The 27,374-nt window shown below is 39.6% G+C and overlaps 1 protein-coding gene across 2 annotated transcripts in view; it reads right to left on the bottom strand.

Annotated features, from left to right (window-relative positions):
* Nucleotides 1-2,672: 2,672 nt before the first annotated feature.
* The window catches only part of LOC137222339 (zinc finger protein 791-like), a 50,424-nt gene continuing 25,722 nt past the window's right edge, over nt 2,673-27,374 (bottom strand). For both annotated transcript variants that reach the window (XM_067733409.1, XM_067733410.1), the window contains 3 exons: nt 6,777-6,903; nt 6,528-6,588; nt 2,673-6,127 (listed from right to left, as the gene is read on the bottom strand). In XM_067733409.1, coding sequence (XP_067589510.1) covers nt 4,471-6,127; nt 6,528-6,588; nt 6,777-6,903 — 1,845 coding nt within the window. In that variant the 3' untranslated portion in view covers nt 2,673-4,470. The remainder of the gene's footprint in view (nt 6,128-6,527; nt 6,589-6,776; nt 6,904-27,374) is intronic.

Here is a 27,374-nt window from a genome sequence, read left to right as displayed (position 1 = left end):
AAGTTAGTACTGAAAACATGGAGGAAGTTTAGACTTCTTTTGCTCTTTAATGAAACACAAAGCTGGTAATCCGTCCCCCTCCCTTTTTTTAAAAAATAAATTTATTTTTTAAATTTTTATTTATTTTTGGTTGCATTGGGTCTTCGTTGCTGCATGTGGGCTTTTTCTCTAGTTGTGGTGAGCAGGAGCTACTCTTCGTTGCAGTGAGCAGGCTTCTCATTGCGGTGGCTTCTCTTGTTGCGGAGCATGGGCTCTAGAGCACAGGCTCAGTAGTTGTGGCACACGGGCTTAGTTGCTCTGTGGCATGTGGGATCTTCCCTGACCAGGGCTTGAACCCATGTCCCCTGAGTTGGCAGGTGGATTCTTAACCACTGCACCACCAGGGAAGCCCTCCCTCCCTTTTCATAACATGTGCTGGAGGTCTAAAACTATGGGAATAACACCTATGAACAGCAAAATGGGCTTTGTAACTCTGTGGACCATTGAAACAAAAAGCTTCCAGTTCTCTTCTTATAAAAGGCATTAAAAACTTTCCATTTTGAGGATGTCAGACATACCTCCTTTCCCACTAACTTGGGATATTACTGAAGAGGATAGCCGTCTGTCTGCAGCTCACTTCACTTATTCCTTGGATGACTGCCCCCTAAACATCCATAGCTCTTTTTAGTGTTTCATGTTGGACTTGCAGAGATATCACTCACAGGAAAACCCATGACTGGCTACAAGTGTGCAGATGACCAGAACCCTTCCTCAAACTTGGAGGACCAGAAAGGCTTCATGGTGTCACTCCTTCTGTGTAGCAGCAAAATTATAATGGAAATATAAAAGGCAGTTTATTTTTTTACAATTTTTGGCCGTGCCCAATGTCATGTGGGATCTTAGTTCCCTGACCAGGGATCGAACCTGCATCCCCTGCATTGGAAGCTCAGAGTCTTAACCACTGGACTGCCAGGGAAGTCCCTAAAAGGCAATTTAAATCTTTTCAAATGATGTTAAATACAAACATAAACACGAAAACTACTCATGGCCCAAAGTAATGGGAATGGGGAGTCTCAAGTCTTGGATAATCCATGTCCAAACTCATGATTACTATTACATGCAATAAAACTTTCAACTGTGGCGAAGATGAAGATGAACCATGTCTACATCTTTATGGGGAAACCATTATGGTTAATCCCAGGAATGCAGGGATGTCTGTATTGCTCCCCACTTCTTATATCTGCACCCAAGCAGTTCGTCAAATAGTGTTTAAGATGCAAGATGGTGTAAATAAAAAGTGATCAGTGATGACATCCTCACTCATGAGGCCGTGACCTGCCACAGACACACAATTCCAGTCTCCCTATTACCTCATAGCATTGTTTACTTTCCTCAAAGCTCTTATTTCCATCTTATAAACCCAGATTGTGCTATTTGTTAGTCACCTCTTCCCACAAAAATATAAGAGCCAGGACTTGAAGAACTTGTTTCACACCTATATATCCAGAGTGTGTAGTGCCCTATTTATGCTAAATTGTGTATGATTTGAGTCTACAGTGCCTAGTAGAAGAGGGATGCTGAAAAATTAGCATCAAGAGTAGCTTCTGAGCAAGAAAGCCTTGCTTGGAATAGTAACCCTGTCTTTGTCCCTTGCCAGGTTTGTGTTCTTGACAATTTACCTAAACTCATAAAGCCTCAGTTGATTGGAAAAGGAGGTAATACCTAACACAAGTCCAAATCCTGTAAGACCTTTTGGACAGTCTCTTACTGATATGACCCATTATCATTTATGGTTTGTGTTCATCCTTATTATGATGATTCGTTATGCCCCTCTATTTGTTGTTGTTGTTTTTACATTGCTTTTTCTGATCCATTTTTCCAAAAAAATTTTTATTGGAGTATAGTTATGTACAATGTTGTGTTAGTTTTAGGTGTACAACAAAGTGAGTTAGTTATACATACATTTACTCTTTAGATTCTTTTCCCATATAGGCCATTACAGAGTATTGAGTAGAGTTCCCTGTGCTATACAGGAGGTTCTCATTAGTTATCTATTTTATATACAGTAGTGTGTATATGTCAACCCCAGTCACCCAATTTATCCCTCCCCCACGCCCCTCTATTTGAATACAAGTGTGAACCTGGCAGTTTTTGGCAAGAAGGCAGTAACAAAACCATGATTTAAGTTTTTAATTAAGAACAAATGAGAAATCCGTTTCATGACAAAAATTCTAACTATGAAAAAAAATTTGCCTGAGGAAGAATATACATGGTAATACTGAATCAAAATGTATAATGATTACCTTGAAAAAAACCACAAACTTGATCTAAAAATCTACAATTGCAATGGGATGTTTCAATATATCCTATTAGGAAATAGAAAAGATAATATTTGTTAGTATACAAGATTTTTTGAAAGAGAAGCATTTGACAAAAAAAAACCATTGTTTTCAATCACATACAATCAGTCATAACTGAAAATGTACTGAGAAATTATGTTCAATTGTGAGTGATTGGAAATATCCATAATCTATCCGATAAGAGGAAGGTGCTAATTCTCACATGGAAGGATTGGGCCACAGAAGTCACTGCACAGTGCAGTAGAGGAACTCACTACAGGACCACATGCTTTCTTCTGACTGCACCACTGTAGCTGCTATAGTGGAATCAAGAACACACAGTCACTAGCAATATCAACAGAACAATGTGTTCACTACACAAATTAGACCTTATACAAATACAATATAGAGAAGAGATGAGTCAGTGCTTCACAAAACGTTCTCAATCACAGCAGTCTAAATTTGTTGCCTGGTGGACACATGAGGACTTGCAGGAAAATCCAAACTGTGAGGGATCTTTGCTGTGGAACTTGTGGAGGTATCTGTGGAAACCAACAGGTCTGAGAAAATGGAAGTCATGTAGCTGGTGGTAATGAGCCTACTTTGGACTGGCAGGGCAAAGAATCAGGAAAATGGTTTAGAACCAGGTATATGTGAAACTCCTGTGTGGCTCAAGAACTAAGGCCTTCTTCACTTTGCCTTCCAAGTGTCATGCAAGGGAGGCTAGTGGTGAATTCTAACATAGAACCATGAAAAGAACAGGTTCTAGAAAATGTAGGTTACAACATATTACCCATGTTAACAACACATTCCAGGAGAGCATCTCCAATTCTACATTTTAGTGTCCTGTAACAGGTAGGTCTCTTTTCTTTTTGCAAATATAAAGACTTACTGGTCCATTAACATACAAGGTTATTACAAAAATGAATCAGAACTTAAATGTTAATAACACTTTAAAAAGTAGCTAGAAATGTGATGTTTATATTTAATCTCACAGACTTGCAATGTGAGAGCAGTAACCACATCAGTTATGATCACTGTTGTATTTACAGCACAGGCACATAGTAGGTGCTCAATATGAATGAAGGGATGGTAATACCACTAGTTGACTTCAGTGATATAATTATTCTAATTGAATTATGGGTAAAGAGACACTAACTGGTGATATCAGAATAATGTAGGAGAATTTTTAATGCATTGGTGGGGGAAAAATGTTGCTTCAGTGCAAAGATATTGTAGCTACGAATTTAAAATAATTGCACTTGTAAACAATGTAAAGTTGCTTTGTTTAAGTATGCAGTTGATGTCAACATGGGTGTCTTAAAGTCTCTTCCCCAAATCACAGTCAGATGGAATGACAAAGAGTAAAGAGAAAATGACAAAGAGAAAAGATGTAAATACTAAGTTAAATGAGATTATACTCTGTGTTAAACTTCACATAATTACAAATTTATGCCAACTATTTATTAGCAAGGAAAAAATGGAAGAAGGCTCTTCTGACAAGAGAAAAGTTTTTCTAGTAAAAGAGGCATATTTACAATGGGTAAGAAATATCCAGTACCTGCCACATGAAGCCAATAGGAAAATCCCAACAACTACCAGAGTGTCATTAGTCCATGCCCCCTTTACTTACAGAACAACAAAAATTACATATTTTTGGCACATTATATAATATTGGCACATTACAATTATATTCCAGTTCACTCATGGATCCAACAGATTTCAAAATGGAAAGACAAAAATTCTATAAGCTAATTTAAGGAAAAATACTACCTACTAAGCTTATATACTATTGCTTAAAGAGTACTTACAGAATTGTTTCAACTCAGTGTTGTGTTCATTTGCAAAATTAACAAGTAGAATCCATAATTAGAGACTGAGTTTCAGAATAAGCCACTGATAAAGATATATTTTTAACTTTTAAAACGTTTCATGTTATGAATTTTTTGGAGCATTATATGTGAATTAATCTACATCAGGCTTTCCCATATTATTTACATGTTATAGCATTTCTCTCCAGTAGAGTTTTCATATGACTTTGAATGTATTGGGTTGGCCAGAAAGTTCATTCTTCTGTAAGATGTTACGGAAAATCCCGAATGAACTTTTTGGCCAGCCCAGTATTTGTTAAAATAGGAAACTCTTGTATTTATCACTTATATCCAGTGTGCATTCTCATGACATGTTTATGTAAGGATGTGGGCCAATTAAAGGCTTTCCCACAATGCTTACATTCAAGAAGTTTCTCTCCAGTGTGAATTCTTTCATGGCTTCTGTATGAACTGGGTCGACTAAAGGCTTTCCCACAGTCTTTACACTTATACGGTTTCTCACCAGTGTGCATTCTCATGTGACCTCGAAAGGTTGTGCGGTAAATGAAGGCTTTCCCACATTCCTTGCATTCATAGGGCTTCTCTCCAGTATGAGTTCTTTCATGTACTTGAACATAACTGGAACAACTGAAGGCTTTACCACATATTTTACATTCATAGGGTTTCTCTCCTGTGTGAGTTCTTTCATGTATTCGAAATGAACTAGGACAATTAAATGCTTTCCCACATTCCTTACATTTATAAGGTCCATCTCCAGTGTGCGTCATCATGTGTCTTCGAAAGCTTGTGAGAGAAACAAATGCTTTCCCACATTTCTCACATTTATAGGGTTTCTCTCCAGTGTGAGTTCTTTCATGTATTTGCAAACCTAAAGGAGAACTGAAGGTTTTCCCACATTGCTTACATTCGTAGGGTTTCTCTGCAGTGTGAGTCCGTTCATGTCTTCGAAATGAAGTGGGACAACTGAGGGCTTTACCACACTGCTTACATATATAGGGTTTTTCACCAGTGTGAGTTCTCACATGGACTTGAAAAGTGGTGAGCCAGTGGAAGGCTTTTCCACATTCCTTACATTGATAAGGTTTCTCTCCAGTGTGAGTTCTTTCATGTGTTCGAAAGGAACTGGAACAACTGAAGGCTCTACCACACTGCTTACATTCATAGGGTTTTTCTCCAGTGTGAGATCTTTCATGTATTCTATATGAACTGGGACAATTGAATGCTTTTCCACATTCTTTACATTTATAAGGTCCAACTCCAGTATGTGTTATCATGTGTCTTTGAAAGCTTCCAAGAGAAATGAAGGCTTTCCCACATTCCTTACAGTCATAAGGTTTCTCTCCTGTATGAGTTCTCTCATGTTTTCGAAGAGAACTGGGACAACTGAAGGCTTTACTACACTTTTTACATTCATAGGGTTTTTCTCCAGTATGAGTCCTTTCATGACTTCGAAAGGAACTTGGACAACTGAGGGCTTTACCACATTGCTTACATTCATACGGTTTCTCCCCTGTGTGAGTTCTTTCATGTGTTTGAAAGGTTTGATGATATCGAAAGGCTTTCCCACATTGTTTACATTGATAGGGTTTTTCTCCAGTGTGAGTCCGTTCATGTTTTCGAACAGATTGGCGATATCTAAATGATTTCCCACATTCCTTACATTTATAGGATTTCTCTATACTATGATTACTTTCATGTTTCTGAAAAGGCTGGAGATAACTGAAGGCTTTTCCACATACCTTACATTTATAAGGCTTCTTTCCACATTCCTGATACCTGGATGGTTTGGGTGCAGTGTGAGATCTAACGTGCCTATTAAAGGATGAACGACTCATGAGGACTTTTCCACACACACTGCACTCCCATGGTTTTACTGCAGTAGAATTCTTGTTCAGATTAAGATTTGGAATAAGGCTGATATTTTCGCCACACTGACTACCTTCTTCACTTTCACAGCATCTCCGTAATGTATGGCTTCTGTTAAAAAAAAATTAGAAGCACACTGTTAATGATTTCTTTGTTAATGATTTTACAGTAAATATTAGTATTACATTTTTATCATTTATCGGGAAAGTATTAGGTTTTTCTGCACCATGTAAGTTTGAAAGTGAATATACTGAATGCTCTACAAGAAAGCTCAACCATTGCTATTATCATAGTGATATTCATATATGCAGTCTCTGAATATGTTTTAAAGTAAACTATTTGGGAAACAATGAACATCCATGACACAGTTAAGAAAACATTTTTTTGGTAAAAATTTTCTGAGAATAAATAAATTTGAAGCTGGGCCCTTTTGTGTCTACTTGTTTCTAAATTTCATGACATAAGAAGATTCTCTTGTGGGACACTGCTTTAAACTGTGAGTGCAACTCACCTCAGATTTCTTCCCTGGTTTTTGTACTGATCTTCAGTGTTATGGTCTTCCCATTTTTCCCCTGAAATGCCAACCAAAAAGATCAATAAATTATAGGAAAATTATTATTTCACAGGTCTATGATGACCTCAAACTATGATTTACTTACCAAAGTATTCCCTTTCCCCATTCCACATCTTAGAACAACACTGATGGGCAGGAAACACTTGTTCTCTAATTGATTAAGTGAAGGAATGTCATCATCCTTACCTATTGAGGCCAGGTTCCTCAAGGTTTCCCGCATCACATCTCTGTAGAGTTTCTTCTGTGAAGGCCCCAGCAGAGCCCACTCCTCCAAGGTAAAGTTCACAGCCACATCCTCAAAGGCCACTGGGTCCTAAAACATCACAAATATGTGTACAGGAAGATGGGTGAGATGGACAGTAGTGGGAATCTGTAGTCCATTCACAAGAAGTTCACATATGATGCTGTTATTGAAATATTTATTCTGTGACTTGATCATCAAAATCCTTATTCTCTATATGACCACTTCCTCACATTCAACAGCATCATGTACACATGGAAATCATTTTTACTATGATCACTTAAGTCTTATCATTCTCTAACAGTAGGATCCAGAGCACGCTGGAGAAATGTGAACTCCAAATGAAAGAAGTATTTCCAGATCATCAACTCCTCGTAAGAAAAATCCACCTCCTTTAATACCCACCATATCTATCACATAGCACTCCATGAAACACAGGATCACATTTGCATGAGGTGTTTTTTTTTTTTATAACTTAATTTTGGGCTGTGTCAGGTCTTCGTTGCTGCGTGCGGGCTTTCTCTAGTTGCGGCAAGTGGGGGCTACTCTTTGTTGTGGTGTGTGGGCTTCTCGTTGCGGTGGTTTCTCCTGTTGCAGAGCACGAGGCTCTAGGTGTGCGGGCTTGAGTAGTTGTGGCGCATGGGTTTAGCTGCTCTGTGGCATGTGGGATCTTCCTGGACCGGGGCTTGAATGCATGTCCCCTGCTTTGGCAGGTGGATTCTTAACGACTGTGCCACCAGGGAAGCCCCTTGCATGAGGTTTTAATGGAAAAAAACACAGTGAACTGGAAGCTTTTTCTTCCATTCCCATCACCAAAAGTGACAAGGACAGGAGACCTGTGGAAATCCAGCTTATCACTAGGCCCAGCTGGCCATATTGTCCTAAAGTACTCCAGGCTATCAGAAGTAGTCAGATGCAACTGGCTGAATAAAAATAATCTTGTGGAAAAGTATTAAGTTTAACTTGCCTGTAAAAATATTTGACAGATACTCAGTTACTCCTTTTTATCTCTGTCCTATTTCATGAGGCTAGGAAGCTATTCTGAAGTTAGTACTCAGGCATGAGAAAGAAGGCATGACAACTTAGACCTCCACAAAATCCCTATATTCAGAGTGGCTTCTCACCATCTTTACCACATATATGTGCATATACTGAGAAGATAAATGCCAGAAGAGCATTTTCCGGCAAAACCATAACAGTGTACCCTGGACCTTGCTGACCTTGGGGAACTGAATAAGAATTGCAGTTTGCACCAGAGTCCACTGAAGACCACAATGGTTTGATGGTGAACGTGCCCATCATTATAAAACACAAAGGGTCCAGCAGTGCTTTCCTCTAAAAAACATAAAACTTATCTTCTCCAATTATAGGAGGCAGTGATTCTCAACCAGCCACTTGAGAGTCTGCCTTTCCACTTCTCTCATTTCCATGCCTCCATGTGGTGCACAGGGACATGACAGCGCAACGTCTGGGCATAGGAACCACATAACTTCCCTAAATGCTGGTCTCTGTAAAAGATCACTAACCTACTGATGTCCACGTGCAGGGGACAGAGAAAAGGTTCCCACACAGTAATTACAATGGTAGAACTTATCTATTCAGTTAAGGAACAGGAAAAGAAATCCCCAGTTCTTGAGAAGTTTTTCTCACAGGAATCGATGGTCTTAAAATGGAAATATTTATTTGTGTAGCATTTCTCTAATTTTTCCAATGTGCTCTGGACCCTACCATTAGAGAACAGTAAGACTTTAAGTGATCATAGTAAAAATGTATGATTTCCACATGTTCATGATGCTGTTAAATTTGTGAGGAAGTAACCACTTCCTGCTTGAGCTGCTTGCATCAGCTCTAATTACACTTTCTATGGTGTATCTGTAGCGCTTGCTCCTAACAAACAATGTCCTACTGTGAAGTGTGCAGAAGAGAGTTACTAACAAGTCTGAGATCGCTGATTCTTAGGAATGCCTGCTCACCATGTTTGTCCTTTGTTGGTCTCTGGGAACTGGGATTTATGAGTGACCCCACCAACCTGATAAGAGTGGCTCAGTGTGTCTAAACTGTTTATGGTACATTATAAACGCTTTTCATTATGAGCGTCTGAACTTTCATTATGCTTAGGCAGAGTTCCTATGTGATCTGCTCCCCAAAATCACTCTGGGTATTGAGGCTCTAATGAGCTTCTCTGGAAGACAATTATTTTATATGTGTTGTCACAACCCGCTGCTTGTAGGCTTGAGCCCTTCCTATGTGATTACACTAGGAAAGACCATCTGGAAGTTTGCATCTGGCTCCCTCCAGAACAAATTTAATTCGGTACTAAAGAAGAATGAACGAGATATTTAATGATCCTCATGGGAAAAATTTAAAATTTTTGTTGGGTAACATTAAAGGAGAATGAGATAAATGAAAATACGAAAGATGTTTTTAGAAATAACCCAAACATCACTAAGATGTTACCTCTCCCAAAATATATCTCTAACAAAATGTTATCTAACTGGGAAAAACATTGTATTCCCCTGTATTCCATGGGCAATAGCCAATTCATTATAGATTGAAACGTGAAAGAAAAAACTGGGACACTTCTAGAAATCACAAGTAAACGCTTCATTGATCCAAAAATAGAACTTTCTCATTTAAGAGGAATAAGCCCTAGAAGCAAGAAGAACTACAATCCTGCAGCCTGTGGAACAAAAACCATATTCACAGAAAGACAAGATGAAAAGGCAGAGAGCTATGTACCAGATGAAAGAACAAGATAAAGCCCCAGAAAAACAACTAAATGAAATGGAGATAGGCTATCTTCCAGAAAAAGAATTCAGAATGATAGTGAAGACAATCCAGGACCTCCGAAAAAGAATGGAGGCAAAGATGGAGAAGATGCAAGAAATGTTTAACAAAGATCTAGAAAAATTAAAGAACAAACTAACAGAGATGAACAATACAATAACTGAAATGAAAAATACACTAGAAGGAATCAATAGCAGAATACCCGAGGCAGAAGAATGGGTAAGTGACCTGGAAGACAGAATGGTGGAATTCACTGCTGCAGAACAGAATAAAGAAAAAAGAATGAAAAGAAATGAAGACAGCCTAAGAGACCTCTGGCACAACATTAAACTCAACAACATTCGCATTATAGGGATCCCAGAAGGAGAAGAGAGAGAGAAAGGACCTGAGAAAATATTTGAAGAGATTATAGTCAAAAACTTCCCTAACATGGGAAAGGAAATAGCCACCCAAGCCCAGGAAGCACAGAGTCCCATTCAAATTGGCAAAAATTAAAGACAAAGAAAAATTATTGAAAGCAGCAAGGGAAAAACGACAAAAAACATACAAGGGAACTCCCATAAAGTTAACAGCTGATTTCTCAGCAGAAACTCTAGAAGCCAGAAGGGAGTGGCATGACATATTTAATGAAAGGGCAGAACCTACAACCAAGATTACCCAGCAAGGATCTCACTCACATTTGATGGAGAAATCAAAAGCTTTAGAGACAAGTAAAAGCTAAGAGAACTTAGCACCACCAAACCAGCTGTACAACAGATGCTAAAGGAACTTAAGTGGGAAACACAAGAGAAGCAAAGGACCTACAATAACAAACCCAAAACAATTAAGAAAATGGTAATAGGAAATACATATCGATAATTACCATAAACGTGAATGGATTAAATGCTCCAACCAAAAGACACAGGCTTGCTGAATGGATACAAAAACATGACCCATATATAGGCTGTCTACAAGAGACCCACTTCAGACCTAGGGACACATACAGACTGAAAATGAGGGGATGGAAAAAGATATTCCATGCAAATGGAAATCAAAAGAAAGCTGGAGTAGCAATACTCATATCAGATAAAATAGACTTTAAAGAATGTTACGAAAGACAACGAAGGACACTACATAATGATCAAGGGATCAATCCAAAAAGAAGACGTAACAATTATATATTCACCCAACATAGGAGCACCTCAATACATAAGGCAACTGCTAACAGCTCTAGAAGAGGAAATTGACAGTAACACAGTAATAGTGGGGGAATTTAACACCTCACTTACACCAATGGACAGATCATCCAAACAGAAAATTAGTAAGGAAACACAAGCTTTAAATGGCACAATAGACCAGATAGATTTAATTGATATTTATAGAACATTCCATCCAAAAACAGTAGATTACACTTTCTTCTCAAGTGCGCACAGAACATTCTCCAGGATAGATCACATCTTAGGTCCACAAATAAAGCCTCAGTAAATTTAAGAAAATTGAAATCATATCAAGCATCTTTTCTGACCACAACACTATGAGATTAGAAATCAATTACAGAGAAAAAAATGTAAAAAACACAAACACATGGAGGCTAAACGTTATTAAATAACCAAGAGATCACTAAAGAAATCAAAGAGAAAATCAAAAAAATACCTAGAGACAAATGACAATGAAAACACGATGACCCAAAACCTATGGGATGCAGCAAAAGCAATTCTAAGAGGGAAGTTTATAGCTATACAAGCCTACCTCAAGAAACAAGAAAAATCTCAAATAAACAATCTAACCTTACACCTAAAGGAATTAGAGAAAGAAGAACAAACAAAATCCAAAGTTAGTAGAAGGAAAGAAATCATAAAGATCACAGCAGAAATCAATGAAATAGAAACAAAGAAAACAATAGCAAAGATCAATAAAACTAAAACCTGGTTCTTTGAGAAGATCAACAAAAGTGATAAACCATCAGCCAGACTCATCAAGGAAAAGAGGGAGGGATTCCCTGGTGGTGCAGTGGTTAAGAATCCACCTGCCAATGCATGGGACATGGGTTCGAGCCCTGGTCTGGGAAGATCCCACATGCTGCAGAGCAGCTGGGCCCATGTGCCACAATTACTGAGGCCCAGGCGCCTAGAGCCCATGCTCCGCAACAAGAGAAGCCACTGCAATGAGACGCTCATGCACCGCCATGAAGAGTAGCCCCTGCTCGCTGCAGCTAGAGAAAGCCCAACGCAGCAACGAAGACCCAAAGCAGCCAAAAATAAATAAATAAAATAAATTTTTTTTAAAAAAGAGGAAGAGGACTCAAATCAATAAAATTAGAAAGGAAAAAAGTTAAAACAAGCACTGCAGAAATACAAACCTTCCTAAGAGACTACTACAAGCAACTCTATGCCTATAAAATGGACAACCTGGAAGAAATGGACAAATTCTTAGAAAGGTATAACCTTCCAAGACTGAACCAGGAAGAAACAAAGTATGAACAGACCAATCACAAGTAATGAAATTGAAACTGTGATTAAAAATCTTCCAACAGGGCTTCCCTGGTGGCACAGTGGTTGAGAGTCCACCTGCTGATGCAGGAGACACGGGTTCATGCCCTGGTCCAGGAGGATCCCACATGCCGTGGAGCGGCTGGGCCCGTGAGCCATGGCCGCTGAGCCTGCGCGTCCGGAGCCTGTGTTCTGCGATGGGAGAGGCCACAACAGTGAGAGGCCCCCGTACCACAAAAAAAAAAAAAAAAAAAAAACTTCCAACAAAAGTCCAGGATCAGATGGCTTCACAGGTGAATTCTATCAAACATTTAGAGAAGGGCTAATACCCATCCTTCTCAAACTCTTCCAAAAAATTGCAGAGGAAGGAAAACTCCCAAACTCATTCTATGAGGCCACCATCACACTGATACCAAAACCAGACAAAGATACTATAAAAAAAGAAAATTACAGACCAATATCACTGATGAATATAGATGTAAAAATCCTCAACAAAATGCTAGCAAACAGAATCCAACACATTAAAAAGGATCATACACCATGAATCAAGTGAGATTTATCCCAGAGATGCAAGGATTCTTCAGTATACGCAAGTCAATCAATATGATACACCACATTAACAAATTGAAGAATAAAAACTATATGATCATCTCAATAGATGCAGAAAAAGCTTCTGACAAAATTCAACATCAATTTATGATAAAAACTGTCTAGAAAGTGGGCAACATAATAAAGGTCATATATGACAAACCCAAAGCAAACATCATTTTTTTTTTTTTTTTGCGGTACACTGGCCTTTCACTGTTGTGGCCTCTCCCATTGCGGAGCACAGGCTGTGGACGCGCAGGCTCAGCAGCCATGGCTCACGGGCCTAGCCGCTCCGCGGCATGTGGGATCTTCCCAGACCGGGTCACGAACCTGTGTCCCCTGCATCGGCAGGCGGACTCTCAACCACTGTGCCACCAGGGAAGCCCAACAAACATCATTCTTAATGGTGAAAAAGTAAAAGCATTTCCTCTAAGATCAGGAACAAGACAAGGATGTCCACTCTCACCACTATTATTAAACATAGTTTTGGAAGTCCTAGCCATGGCAATCAGAGAATAAAAGGAATACAAATTGGAAAAGAAAAAGTAAAACTAACATTGTTTGCAGATGACATGATACTATACATAGAGAATCCTAAAGATGCCACCAGAAAACTACTAATCAATAAATGTGGTAAAGCTGCAGGATACAAAATTAATGCACAGAAATCTCTTGCATTCCCATACCCTAGTGATGAAAAATCTGAAAGAGAAATTAAGGAAACACTCCCATTTACCATTGCAACAAAAAAAAAATACCTAGAAATAAACCTCCCTAAGGCAACAAAAGACCTGTATGCAGAAAACTATAAGACACTGATGAAAGAAATTAAAGATGATACAAACAGATGGAGAGATATACCATGTTCTTGGATTGGAAGAATCAACATTGTGAAAATGACTATACTACCCAAAGCAATCTACAGATTCTGTGCAATCCCTATCAAATTACCAATGACATTTTTCACAGAACTAGAACAAAAAAAATTCACAATTTGTATGGAAACACAAAAGACCCCGAACAGCCAAAGCAATCTTGAGAAAGAAAAACGAAGCTGGAGGAATCAGGCTGACTTCAGACTGTACTACAAAGCTACAGTAATCAAGACAGTATGGTACTGGCACAAAAATAGAAACACAGATCAATGGAACAGGGTAGAAAGCCCAGAGATAAAGCCCACGCACCTATGGTCAACTAATCTATACAAAGGAAACAAGGATATACAGTGGAGAAAAGACAGCCTCTTCAATAAGTGGTGCTGGGAAAACTGGACAGGTACATGTAAAAGAATGAAATTAGAACACTCCCTAACACCATACACAATAGTAAACTCAAAATGAATTAGAGACCTAAATATAAGACCGGACACTACAAAACTCTTAGAGGAAAACATAGGAAGAACACTCTTTGACATAAATCACAGCAAGACCTTTTTTGATTCACCTCCTAGAGTAATGGAAATAAAAACAAAAATAAACAAATGGGACCTAATGAAACTTAAAAGCTTTTGCACAGCAAAGCAAACCATAAACAAGACCAAAAGACAGCCCTCAGAATGGGAGAAAATATTTGCAAACAAATCATCTGACAAAGGATTAATCTCCAAAATATATAAACAGCTCATGCAGCTCAATGTTAAAAAAACTAACCACCCAATCCAAAAATGGGCACAAGACCTAAATAGACATTTCTCCAAAGACATACAGATGGGCAAGAAGCACATGAAAAGCTGCTCAACATCACTAATTATTAGAGAAATGCAAATCAAAACTACAATGAGGTGTCACCTCACACCAGTTAGAATGGGCATCATAAGAAAATCTACAAACAACAAATGCTGGAGAGGGTGTGGAGAAAAGGGAACCCTCTTGCCCTGTTGGTGGGAATGTAAATTGACACAGCCACTATGGAGAATATGGAGGTTCCTTCAAGAACTAAAAATAGAATTACCATATGACCCAGCAATCCCACTATTGGGCATATACCCTGAGAAAACCATAATTCAAAAAGACACATGCACCTCGATGTTCACTGCAGCACTATTTACAATAGCCAGGTCATGGAAGCAACCTAAATGCCCATCGACAGACGAATGGATAAAGAAGATGTGGTACATATATATAATGGAATATTACTCAGCCATAAAGAGGAATGAAATTAGGTCATTTGTAGAGAAGTGGATGCATCTAGAGACTATCATACAGAGTGAAGTAAGTCAGAAAGAGAAAAACAAATATCGTATATTAACACGTATATGTGGAACCTAGAAAATGGTACACACGAACTGGTTTGCTTAGCAGAAATTGAGACACAGAAGTAGAGAAAAAACGTATGGGCACTAAGGGGGGAAAGCGGTAAGGGATGGGGGTTGTGGTGTGATGAACTGGGAGACTAGGATTGACATATATACACTGATATGTATAAAATGGATGACTAACAACAAACAAAAATTAATTAAAACAACCCCCCCCAAAACAAAAAAAGAAGAAGCCCTAAAGCAAGAGCCTGACCAATTCAAACATATTAAAACTAAGGGAGTTATAAGACAAACAACAGGTGGAAAAAAATACATGCAATGTTGAAGGGTTAGTGTGCGAAGTAAGATGAACGGACACAATAGTTAAGGGGGAAAAAAAAAGGGAAAATAACCAAAACATGTTTAACAGAAGATGCGAGATCATGTATGAGAAAATACCTGTCTGATTGGTAATAGGAAGTAATGAAACAACATGTCAAGCAGATTACATTTCACACTGATTAGGACAAAAATTTAGTCAATTTAGTAATCCCTAGTGTTGATGACCATAGGTGACAAATACGTAAATTATGCACGAATGGAGGAAGCATCAACTGATGCACTCCACTGCCATTTCCTGTACATTCGAACTCGCTATCTACAGCTTAGCGATTTTTCTCTAATGTCCAGAGGATTTATGTTCTTGGAGACTAATGCAAGAATATAGAAAATGTATTTTTAAGGAGATTAAAAATTAAACTGGAGAGAATTCCCTGGAGGTCCAGTGGTTAGGACTCCGTGATTTCACTGCCAAGGGCCCAGGTTCAATCCCTAGTTGGGGAAGTAAGATCCCATAAGTTGTGTGGCACGACCAAAAAAAATTTTTTTAACTGGAAAAAGCCGAACCCTATAACCACTGCAATGGATGAGTACCTTGACTGGCCTGTAGACCCTAGATGTGTATGAAACATACTTCTGCAAAGAACCAACCAAAAAACATTTTGACCGTAATTTCATTAATACTCATTTACTGAAAGGTCAAAACAGACAAAACTAAAACAACACTGTGTAGTGAAAAGAATAGATGGTAAAGGTATGAATAACTAAACAATCAACAGAGATCATCTATGGGGCAGCACAGAGATGAGCAAGGGAGCAAGAACATCATGAGACTCTAAAAACTGCCTGAAGGCCCAGTTATGAATCTTGATGATTACAAAGATGTTTATATTGTTATTATTACTAGATCTTCCAATAAAACATTTTGTATGGGCTTCCCTGGTGGCGCAGTGGTTAAGAATCCACCTGCCAATGCAGGGGACACGGGTTTGAGCCCTGGTCCGGGAAGATCCCACATGCTGCGAAACAACTAAGCCCATGAGCCACAACTACTGAGCCTGCGCTCTAGAGCCCAAAAACCACAACTACTGAGCCTGCACTCTAGAGCCTGCGTGCCACAACTGCTGAAGCCCAGGCGCCTAGAGCCCTTGCTCTGCAACAAGAGAAACCACCGCAATGAGAAGCCCGTGCACCACAATGAAGAGTAGCCCCTGCTTGCCGCAACCAGAGAAAGCCCGCACACAGCAACGAAGACCCAACATAGCCAAAAATAAAAAATAAATAAAATTTATATAAAAAAACACTTTGTACATTCTTTTTTGAATATATGTGATGACAAAATAAATAAGGAATTAATGAAGTTTGGAGAAAAACATAATTTTACTATGTTTGCCCTGTGATGTGGCAACCTGAGTTTTAATTCACAGATTCTGGTAGCAAAAAGTGGTAGCAAACACATATATATGGAATTTAAGAAAAAAAAATGTCATGAAGAACCTAGGGGTAAGGCAGGAATAAAGACGCAGACCTCCTAGAAAACGGACTTGAGGTTATGGGGAGGGGGAAGGGTGAGCTGTGACAGGGTGAGAGAGAGTCATGGACATATACACACTAACAAACGTAGTAAGGTAGATAGCTAGTGGGAAGCAGCCGCATGGCACAGGGATATTGGCTCGGTGCTTTGTGACAGCCTGGAGGGGTGGGATAGGGAGGGTGGGAGGGAGGGAGACGCAAGAGGGAAGAGATATGGGAACATATGTATATGTATAACTGATTCACTTTGTTATAAAGCAGAAACTAACACACCATTGTAAAGCAATTATACCCCAATAAAGATGTTAAAAAAAAAAAACTGGTAGCAAGACAAGTGTCTATTTTGTAAGAACTGGTTACATAATCTCACCCTCATATTCACTTTTTTTTTTTTTTTTTGCGGTACGTGGGCCTCTCACTGTTGTGGCCTCTCCCGTTGCGGAGCGCAGGCTCCGGACGCGCAGGCTCAGCGGCCATGGCTCACGGGCCTAGCTGCTCCGCGGCATGTGGGATCTTCCTGGACTGGGGCACGAACCCACGTCCCCTGCATCGGCAGGCGGACTCTCAACCACTGCGCCACCAGGGAAGCCCTCATATTCACTTTTTAAAAATAAAGGGTGAAGGGACTTACCTGGTGGTCCAGTAGTAAAGAATCCGCTTTCCAATGCAGGGTATGCAGGTTCGATCCCTGGTCAGGAAAGTAAGATCCCACACGCCGTGGGGCAACTAAACCTGCATGCCACAACTACAGAGCCCACGCGCTCTGGAGCCCACATGCCACAACTACAGAGAAGCCCACACACCTAAACGAAAATCCCTGCACGCCACAATGAAAGATCCCGCATGCCACAACTAAGACCTGACGCAGCCAAAAATAATAAATAAATTTAAAAAAAAGGGTAACATGAACTGGTATAAAAAGATGTGGAAGATTTTTCAATAGAATAATTTTTTTTAATTAATTTATTTTTTGGCTGCGTCGGGTCTTCGTTGCCGTGCGCAGGCTTTCTCTAGTTGTGACGACAGGGGCTACTCTTTGTTGTGGTGTGCAGGCTTCTTTCTCACTGTGGTGGCTTCTCTTGTTGCAGAGCATGGGCTGTAGGTGCACGGGCTTCAGTAGTTGTGGCTCGCAGGCTCAATAGTTGTGGTGCACAGACTTAGTTGCTCCGCGGCATGTGGGATCTTCCCAGACCAGGGCTCGAACCCGTGTCCTCTGCATTGGCAGGTGGATTCTTAACCACTGCGCCACCAGGAAGTCCCTCAATAGAATAATTAAGCAGTGTGTTGCAATATACAGATCATGTTCCCTTTTCTTGTGGACCCCATCTGAGATTTGGCTCAGATGTGTAGGCTGACGACAGCACACAATGCCAAGAGGGTATGAAGTTTTTTACTTCTATAATTCAAGTGTCTGGGGAGGGCAGGGCGGGCCTCTCAAGCAGGTGGGAAATGCCTTCGGAGAGCAAGGTAAGGAGCCTGGCTTGGGTTTTTTCATTGAGATTAGGGGGTGAGCTAGGATGACAGTTTGCACACATGAGCAGGGACTTCCATGGACTTATTACTCTCTTAACAGCATCAAAGGAAGGAACACTCAGGCTTTCTTAGCACTTTGTACAGATGTGGGGTACAAAGAGGAATAAGGAGGGATGAAAGTATAAAGCTGTCAGCAGACAAAAATAAAAACTGAGGTCAGAGACTTCCGGTTCCTGATCTGGCATGTTAAGGAGCTTAGAAGCTGGCATTAGCACCCTCATAGGGAAAAAACAACAAACTAAAAGTTAACAATAGACCCATCAGAGAATTTAGGTCATCGGGAAACTGCTGTCTCCAAAATCAGCGAGACAAAAAAGTAGCCATGTCCAGAATACTCTGTTCTTAACAAGAACTGTCCTCAAAATAATCTATTTTGTAACAGTGCAACTGATCTGGGGCGTGCGTGTGTGTGTGTGGTGGAAACACCCACTTGAGTCTCCTCTAGCCTCCCTGCTCTCCAAAGGTGGGGGTAGAAGACAGAAGCACTTGTGACAGTGGTTTCCCCTCCTTACGTCAAATATGTGGTGTCTTTTTAACACCACTGCACCAACTCTGTCATCAAATATGTGTCTACCAGTTTGAGTCAATATGAATGCTACCTGGAGTTAGTGTCGGACCTCACAGACTAATAAACACTCACTCCCACAAGACTGCCCCCACTTCAGCTGCTGGCCACAAACAGGGTGCCTGGGCTACTGACATTTCTACCCAGCCTCCTACAAAGTCATAGATTCCCTTGACATTCCCTCAGGTTTGGTAATTTGCTAGAACAATTCTGAGAACTCAGGAAGACACTTGGCTTTACTATTACTGGTTTATGATAAAGGATACAACTCAGGAACAGCCAAATGGAAGAGATGCATAGGGAAAAATATGGGAGCAGAGAGTAAGGGGCTGGGGTCAAAGGAAACAAAAGCAAAAGAAACAAATGGGACCTAATTAAACTTAAAAGGTTTTGCATATCTAAAGAAACCATTGACAGGCCTGGAGATTATCATACTAAGTGCAGTCAGACAGAGAAAGACAAATATCATAATATTGCTTATATGGGGAATCTAAAAAGACGTGATACAAATGAACTTATTTACAAAAGAGAAATAGGCTCACAGACTTAGAAAAAAACTTATGGTTACTAAAGGGGACAGGTGGTGGGAGGAAGGAATAAATTGGGAGTTTGGGATTGACAGATACACACTACTGTATTTAAAATAGATAACCAACAAGGACCTATTGCATAGCACAGGGGATTCTGCTCAATATTCTGTAACAACCCAAATGGGAAAAGAATTTGAAAAAGAATAGATACATGTATACATATAACTGAATCACTATGCTGCACATCTGAAACTAACACAACATTGTTAATCAACTATACAGTACTCCAATAAAAAAATTAAAAATTCTGTAAAAAAAACTTGGTTAATACTACATTTAAAGTATTTTGTATGTCAATAAAATACCAATAAAAAGAAAAAATTTAAATACAGGAGAAAGTATGGAAAGGTATGTGTACCAATAAACTTTTTGTGGTTAAAAAGTAAATAAGCCATCGACAAAATGAGAAGACAGCACATTGAATGGGAGAAAATATCTGCAAATGATATGACTGATAAGGGGTTAATATCCAGAAGATATAAACAGCTCATATACCTCAGTATCAAAAAAAACCTGATTAAAAAATGGATAGAAGACCTGAGTAGACATTTTTCCAAAGAAGACATACAGATGGTCAAGTAGCATATGAAAAGATGCTCAACATCACTGCATCAGAGAAATGCAAGTCAAAACATCGAGGTATCACCTCACACCTGTCTGAACACCTACCATCAAAAAGACCACAAATAACAAATGTTGGTGAGGATGTGGAGAAAAGGGAACCCTTGTACACTGTTGCTAAGAATGTAAATTAGTGCCAACTAATATGGAAAACAGTACTGAGATTTCTCAAAAAACTGAAAATAGAACTACCATATGATCCAGCAATTCCACTCCTGGGTATATATCTGAAGAAGATGAACACTATTTCAAACAGATACACACACCCCAATGTTCACAGCAGCATTATTTACAATAGCCAAGATATGGAGGCAACCTAAGTGTCCATTGACAGATGAATGGATAAAGAAGATGTGGTGCATACATACAATGGAATACTTCTTGACCAGAAAAAAGAATGTAATTTTGCCATTTGCAACAACATGGATAGATGAAGGGTATTATGCTCAGTAAAATAAGTCAACAGAGAAAGACAAATACTGTATGATTTCACTTATATGGGGAATCTAAAAGAAACAAATGAATATAACAAAACAAAAACAGACTCACAGATAGAACAAACTAGCAGTTACAAATGGGGAGAGCGAAGTGGGGAGGGGAAAGACGGGTGGGAGATTAAGGGGTACAAACTACTATGTATAAAATAAATAAGCTACAAGCGTATATTGTACAGCACAAGGAATATAGCCAATATTTTGTAATAACTTTATATGGAGTATAATCTATAAAAATTTTGAATTATTAGGTTGTATACCTGAAACTGATACAATATTGTAAATCAACTATACCTATAAAAAGGTCAATGGTCTAAAAATACAACAACTGAAGCCACATACTGTCATAGTGGATTTAAAAAAATTATATGTTGTCTGAAATAAAGCCGCATTCACAATAAAGACAGATGGATTAAGACTAAGGGATGGAAAAAGATGTTATCATGTTAACATTAAAAGTAGAATATCCATATTACTTTCTGACAAAGCACAGAGATAAAGAGGGGCAATGCATGAAGATAAAGGGGTCAAGTCTCCAAGAAGACAAAGTAATCCTTAGTGCTTACGTGCACAGCAACAACACAGTGGCAAAATACACCAGGGAAAAATGGATAGAATTACAAGGAGAAACAGACAACTCCACTATTATAGTTGGACTTCAACACCCCTCTAATAAATGATTACGAGAACCAGCAGGAAGAAATTCAGAAAAGCCACAGAGCTGAATTGAACAGTGCCCTCAAACAACCGGATATAACTGAAAACTGTGTATTATTTCATCAAACAATAGCAGAATACACATCCTTCTCAAGTTAACATGGGAAATTCATAAGGATAGAACACATTCTGGGGGAATTCCCTGGTGGTCCAGTGATTAGGACTGGGTGCTTTCACTGCCATGGGGCCGGGTTTGATCCCTGGTTGGGGAACTAAGATCCTGCAAGCTGTGTGGCGTGGCCAAAACAAACAACACATTCTGGGACATAAAACACATATTAACTAATCTTAAGGGAAATCATACAAAATATACTCTCAGAACACAAAGGCGTTAACCTGGAAATCAATGATAGATATTTAAAAACATTCAAATACGTCAAGATTAAACAACACACTTTTAAATAACCCATGGATCAAAGAAAAAGTTTCAACAGCAATTAAAAATTACCTTGATTAAATAAAAATGAATGTACAATTTACTGAAACTTGTGGAATGCAGCAAAAATAGGGTGGGCGTAGAGGGAAGTTTATGGCATTGAAGGCATACACTTGAAGAAAGAGATCTGTAATTAATGATCCTAAGCGTTTAGCCTTAAAAAGTAGAAAAAAGAAGAGGAAATTAAGCCCAAAGTAAGCACAGGAAGAGATGTAACAATGTGAGAAGAAATCAATGAAAGTACAAGAAATCATTGAGAAAAATCAACAAAACATCTGTTTTTTGAAGAGATGAAATTCAGAAATGTCTATATAAGCTGAGAAAAAAAGAGAAAAGACATGGGAATTTCCTGGTGGTCCAGTGGTTAAGACTCTGTGCTTTCACTGCTGAGGGTTTGGGTTCAATCCCTGGTTGGGGAACTAAGATACTACAAGCCACACAGCACGGCCAAAAAAAAAAAAAAGAAGAAAGAAGAAAATCCAAATTATTAATATGAGGAATGAAACAGATGAAAATGTAAAAGCATTTGAAAAAATCCAAAATCCATTTATGATAGCACACTAGAAAGAGAGGAACTTCTTCTTCTTGAGAAAGACCATCTACAAAAAACCTGCAGTTAACATCACACTTAATGGTGAGAAGCTAGATGCTTCCCTGGTAAGATCAGGAGGCAATGATGTCCCCTCTCTCACAAGTCCTAGTCAACACTGTACTGGAAGCTTACAGAATAAAAGGACATGTAAGGTATACAGAATGGGAAGTAAGAAATAAAACTGTCTTTTGTCATGTAGGACATGATTATGGAGAAAAAGAATCAACAACAACAAAGAAAACCCCTGAACTAATAAGAGAGTACAGTAAGACTGAAGGTTAGTTAACATACAAAGTCAATGATTTCCTATAGATCCAAACAAATCTAGTCAATTCATCTTTGACAAAGGATCAAAGGCAATTTAATGAAGAAACGACAGTCTTTTCAACAAATAGTGCCAGGAAAACTAGATATCCACATTGAAAAAAAGAACGTCTAGACACAGATCCTACACCTTTTGCAAAAATTAACCCCAAATGGACCACAGATCTTATGTAAAAGGCAAAACTACAGAACTCCTAGAAGATAACACAGGAGAAAGTGAACCTATCTATGAAACAGAAACAGAATCATGGACATAGAGAACAGACTGGCGGCTGCCAAGGGGGAGGGGGTGGGGGAGGGATGGAGTGGGAGGCTGGGGTTAGCAGATGGAAGCTTTTATACATAGAATAGATGAACAACAAGGTCCTATTGTACAGCACGGAGAAACTATATTCAATATCCTATGATGAACTATAATGGAAAAGAGTATTAAAAATGTATATATGTGTACAGCTGAACCACTTTGCTGTATAGCAGAAACTGACACAACACTGTAAATCAACTATACTTCAAGTTTTTAAAATATTGAGAAAAAAGGTAACATAGGAGAAAATCTACATGACCTTGGGTTTGGTGATGAGTTTTTTGATTCAACACACCAAAAGTAGGACTGAAGAAAGAAAAAAATTAGTAAATTGACTTCATTAAAATGACAGTTTGCTCTATGAAAGACAGGGTTAAGAGACTGAAAATAAGCCATAGACTGGGAGAAAATCTCTGCAAACCACTTATCTGATAAAGGACTGCTATTTGAAATATCCAAAGAACTCAAAACTCAACGATAAGAAGACAGGCAACACTATTAAAAATGGACAAAATAAGACACATGGATGGTAAATAAGCATAAGAAAAGACACTCCACATCATATGTCATTAGGATTGCAAATAAAAGAAGAATGAGATTATTACTAGATACTTATCAGAATACTAAAATTCAAAAAACTGAGAACACCAAAGGACAGAGACAATGTACAGCAACAGGAACCCTGTTCCATTCTCAATGCTGGTGGGAATGGAAAACGGTATGTCTACTTTGGAAAACAGGCAGTTTCTTAAAATACTAAACCTATTCTTAACCATACAATCCAACAATCAGGCTCCTTTGTATTTTGCCACATTAGCTGAAAACTTATGTTCATAAAAAAAAAACCTGTGCATGAATTTTTATAAAAGCTTTACTCGTGATTGCCAAGACTTAGAGGTAAACAAGATATCCTTCAACAGGTGAATGGAAAAATCATCACTGGAACATCAATACAATGAAATATTTTTCAGTGTTAAAAGAACACGAGGTATCAAACCAAAAAGACATGGAGAAACCTTAAATCATATTGCTAAGTGAAAGCAGCCAATATGACAAGGCTACACACTGTATTATTCCAACCATAGTTCTGGAAAGGAAAAAACTATGAGTAAGACCTTCAGCTGCCAGGGATTTCGGGTGGGAGGGAGGAATGAATGAATAGGTGGAGCACAGGGGCCTTTTAGAGCATGAAAGTAGAATACATGATACAGATATGATGGACACAACTCATTTTATGTTGCCAAAGCCCAGACTGTCTAACATAAGAGTCAACGCTATTGTAAATTGCAGACTTTAATGCATCAGTATTGGTTCATCAAATGTAACAAATGTACCACAGTAATACTAGATATAAAAAATAGGGCAGGGACCTCCCTGGGTGTCCAGTGGTTAGGACTCCCTGCTTCCACTGCAGGGGGCGTGGGTCCAATCCCTGGTGGGGGAACTAAGATCCCGCATGCCCTGTGGCATGGCCCCCCAAAAAAATACAGGGCAAACTATATGAAGGCAAAGGGGTTAAGTGGGAACTCTGTACTCTGTAATCAAGTTTTCTATAAACCTAAAACTGCTATAGAGAAAGATAAAGTGTTATTAGGAAAAAAAAAAAGATGAAGTCAGATGCCTTAATATCCATCTCAGATGACTGATGGCTGAAAGAGGTCATCTTTCAATCAACTGATCTGAAGTTATTTCAATGAGCCATTTTGGTGCTTTTATGAGGCCTAGACTCTGAGACTTACAAGAGAGGGTTAAACTACACTGAATGCTGTGTTCCACAGTGCAGCACTGGATATTCTGAGAAGTGAAATGAGTGCCTTGGTTACTATTAGCAGCGCCTGGAACTCTGACATGGACAGACGAGTGTTACCTTAATTTTTTTGTGTGTGTGCCTCCTCAGCATGTGGGATCTTAGTTTGCTGACCAGGGACTGAACCGGTGCCCTCTGCAGTGGAAGCACAGAGTCTTAACCACTGGACCACCAGGGAAATCCCTACCTTGATTTATATCGTGGGTATCTGTTAGGCAAGAGAGTCTCAGAATTCTTTTACCACAAAGGGGCAACTCTTAGACAACCATCCAGGGGTCTATAAACACATGCTGATGGAGCCAGTTGCTGGTCAGTGCTAAGATGACAGCCTGATGTTTTGTCAGTTGTGCACCCTTGAGTCCCATCCTTCGTCAGAATGTCCCAAATAAGGGATGAAAAGCAGCAACTCTGCCTGAGCTGGATCATGTATGAATGTGGAGATGTTGTCTCTAATGCCTAAAACTCCCACTGCTTTTCACTCAGAGAATCCTAAGGAGCTCCCCAAGGAGCCTAGGGGTCTGGGAAGGGGGTGACCTTCAGAAAGGGACTGAAGAGAGGGTAGGCCACCCCTCCTGCAGGTAGGTTATGGCAGGGGGCCCAGGTTTAGCTGTATCTTGCCTGAAGGGGGTCTCCATAGCTGAGCTGAGCTCTTGGGGTGCTGTTCACAGGTCCCAAATTACAATGGGAATCTGGGTGAAGGGTCACATGCTCAGGGCTATCTGTGTTTAGCACAGCTCTGTCAGAAGGGATAACTGCAGCTCGAATGGCATATAGCGTGGAGCCTAGGGCAGTTACTGATGGCAACTCCAGGGGCAGGAGACGAGGTCACTGAAGCCTCTACTGTGAATCAGTGTCTGATGGCACTAAGGGAAGTAAGTGCCTGTCATCTGGCAGTTTGACCTGAGTCCAGAGCCTTTTTGTTTTTTGTAGGGGGAATATTCAAGGTGGGCCGATGTACAAGTAATAGTATAAATGGGCTCAAGTAAAATTCATAAACAAGGAATAAGATGCCTCCAGAACACCAGAAGAATCTAGACAAGGTTGTGGGTCCAGAGAGGGACAACAGTTATTTCTTCACTGTGTCAGGGAGAGCGGGCCCCAGGTTACCAAATAATTGTTAGGAATTTAAGCTAGGTGGCAGGAACCTCACATCGTATACCAGCAATGGCCTGTCTACTGCTTAGGAGCTCTTTTTGTCAATATTTTTATGTTCTGATGTCCTCAGAAAGAGGATGTCGTTGGTGTAATGTCACACCTGTGCTTCTGGACCAAGGTGGCTACAGTTCAGAGCCTGCCTGCAGAGACTGTGCATGGTCACAGTGGTGTTGAGGTTCCCTGAGGGTAACTAGGTAAAGGTGTACCATGCCCCTTCGAGGTGAAGGCCAACTGCAGCTGAGAAGCTGCTGAAATAGACACTGAACAGAATAGACTTAGCCAAATCTGTGGGAGCAGGATATTTACGTTGCTGAGTGGGTGAAGCCAGTAATTTCCATTATGTTGGGGGCTGGGAATTGGGGCTTATTTGGTGAAATCACAGCCTCAAGGTTGCTGTAATCCAGTGTGAGGTGTCATTCATTTTTTCCAGGGTTGAGAAGAAACCAAATAAGGCTATTAAAAGGAAAAGCACAGGGGGTTAATCACCTCCTCACTAAACAGATTTATACAATGTTTTTCAATCTTTCAAAACCCTGTTAAATTTACACTGGGCCATATTTAACTAGGGGGTAAGGTCAGTGGTGTCTCATTTATCAATATAATTTGAAAGTGGCAAAGACTAAATTAAAATTTCATTTATAATTCACTGGATCAGACCTTCCTTGCTGGGGGTGGCTATTTTAGGACAGTGGGTGATAAGACCACAGGGAATTTAGGTAAGATAACACTTCTCAAAGTTAAGGCGAAATACACCTATTAGTCTTCTATATGATATCTAGTAACTCCCCTAAATTTATCAGGGGTACCTTGCTTAAATTTAGTGGGATCCCAGGTATAACTGTAATTTGAGCCCTAGTATTTATTATTTGCATGAAAGTTTGAGAATTAGTGCAGCCCAACAGATGGCAAAATTACTTCATAAACTATGTTGTTGAGGCACCAAAGCAAGTAGTGCCCTTTCATCTTTTTCATTGTGTAAATTCTGTATATTTTGGATTTCCAATTGGGTCAAATTGTGGACCTTTGTTTCATTATTTTTTTCATTTGTCCTCTCCCTCTTGTCCCCCCCCCCCCCCCCCGCTTTTGCTTTTTTTAGTCACTGGTTATATTGAATACTTCGGGGGAGGGGGTATCCTCTGGTATTTATAAACTCTACTTCTGGAGAGCCTCACACATCAGTGCTATCAGGGTCACAGGCCTCCTCTATGATATCTGGCTGCTTTATAAAGTATAAGGAACTTGGGCTTAAATCAGGTTTGAAGGAATCCCTTGGTTGTGCCACATGGGTGCCATGGTGTTGTCCCCTGTAACCCTGAAGGTCAGGATCTCTGTTGCAATAAAGGCAGCAGCAGAACTCAAGGGTCCTGGGGAATTCTCTGGAATTACGAGTGGGGACTCAGCCACCATCTAATGACTGCCTTTCCCCCTCTCTTTTCTCTCCAGTAACTGCTCTG

Source organism: Pseudorca crassidens, chromosome 3, assembly GCF_039906515.1.
Source record: "Pseudorca crassidens isolate mPseCra1 chromosome 3, mPseCra1.hap1, whole genome shotgun sequence".
Classification (NCBI taxonomy): domain Eukaryota; kingdom Metazoa; phylum Chordata; class Mammalia; order Artiodactyla; family Delphinidae; genus Pseudorca; species Pseudorca crassidens.
Note: the sequence above shows the minus strand (reverse complement) of the source record. Positions and strands in the feature narration are given on the sequence as shown.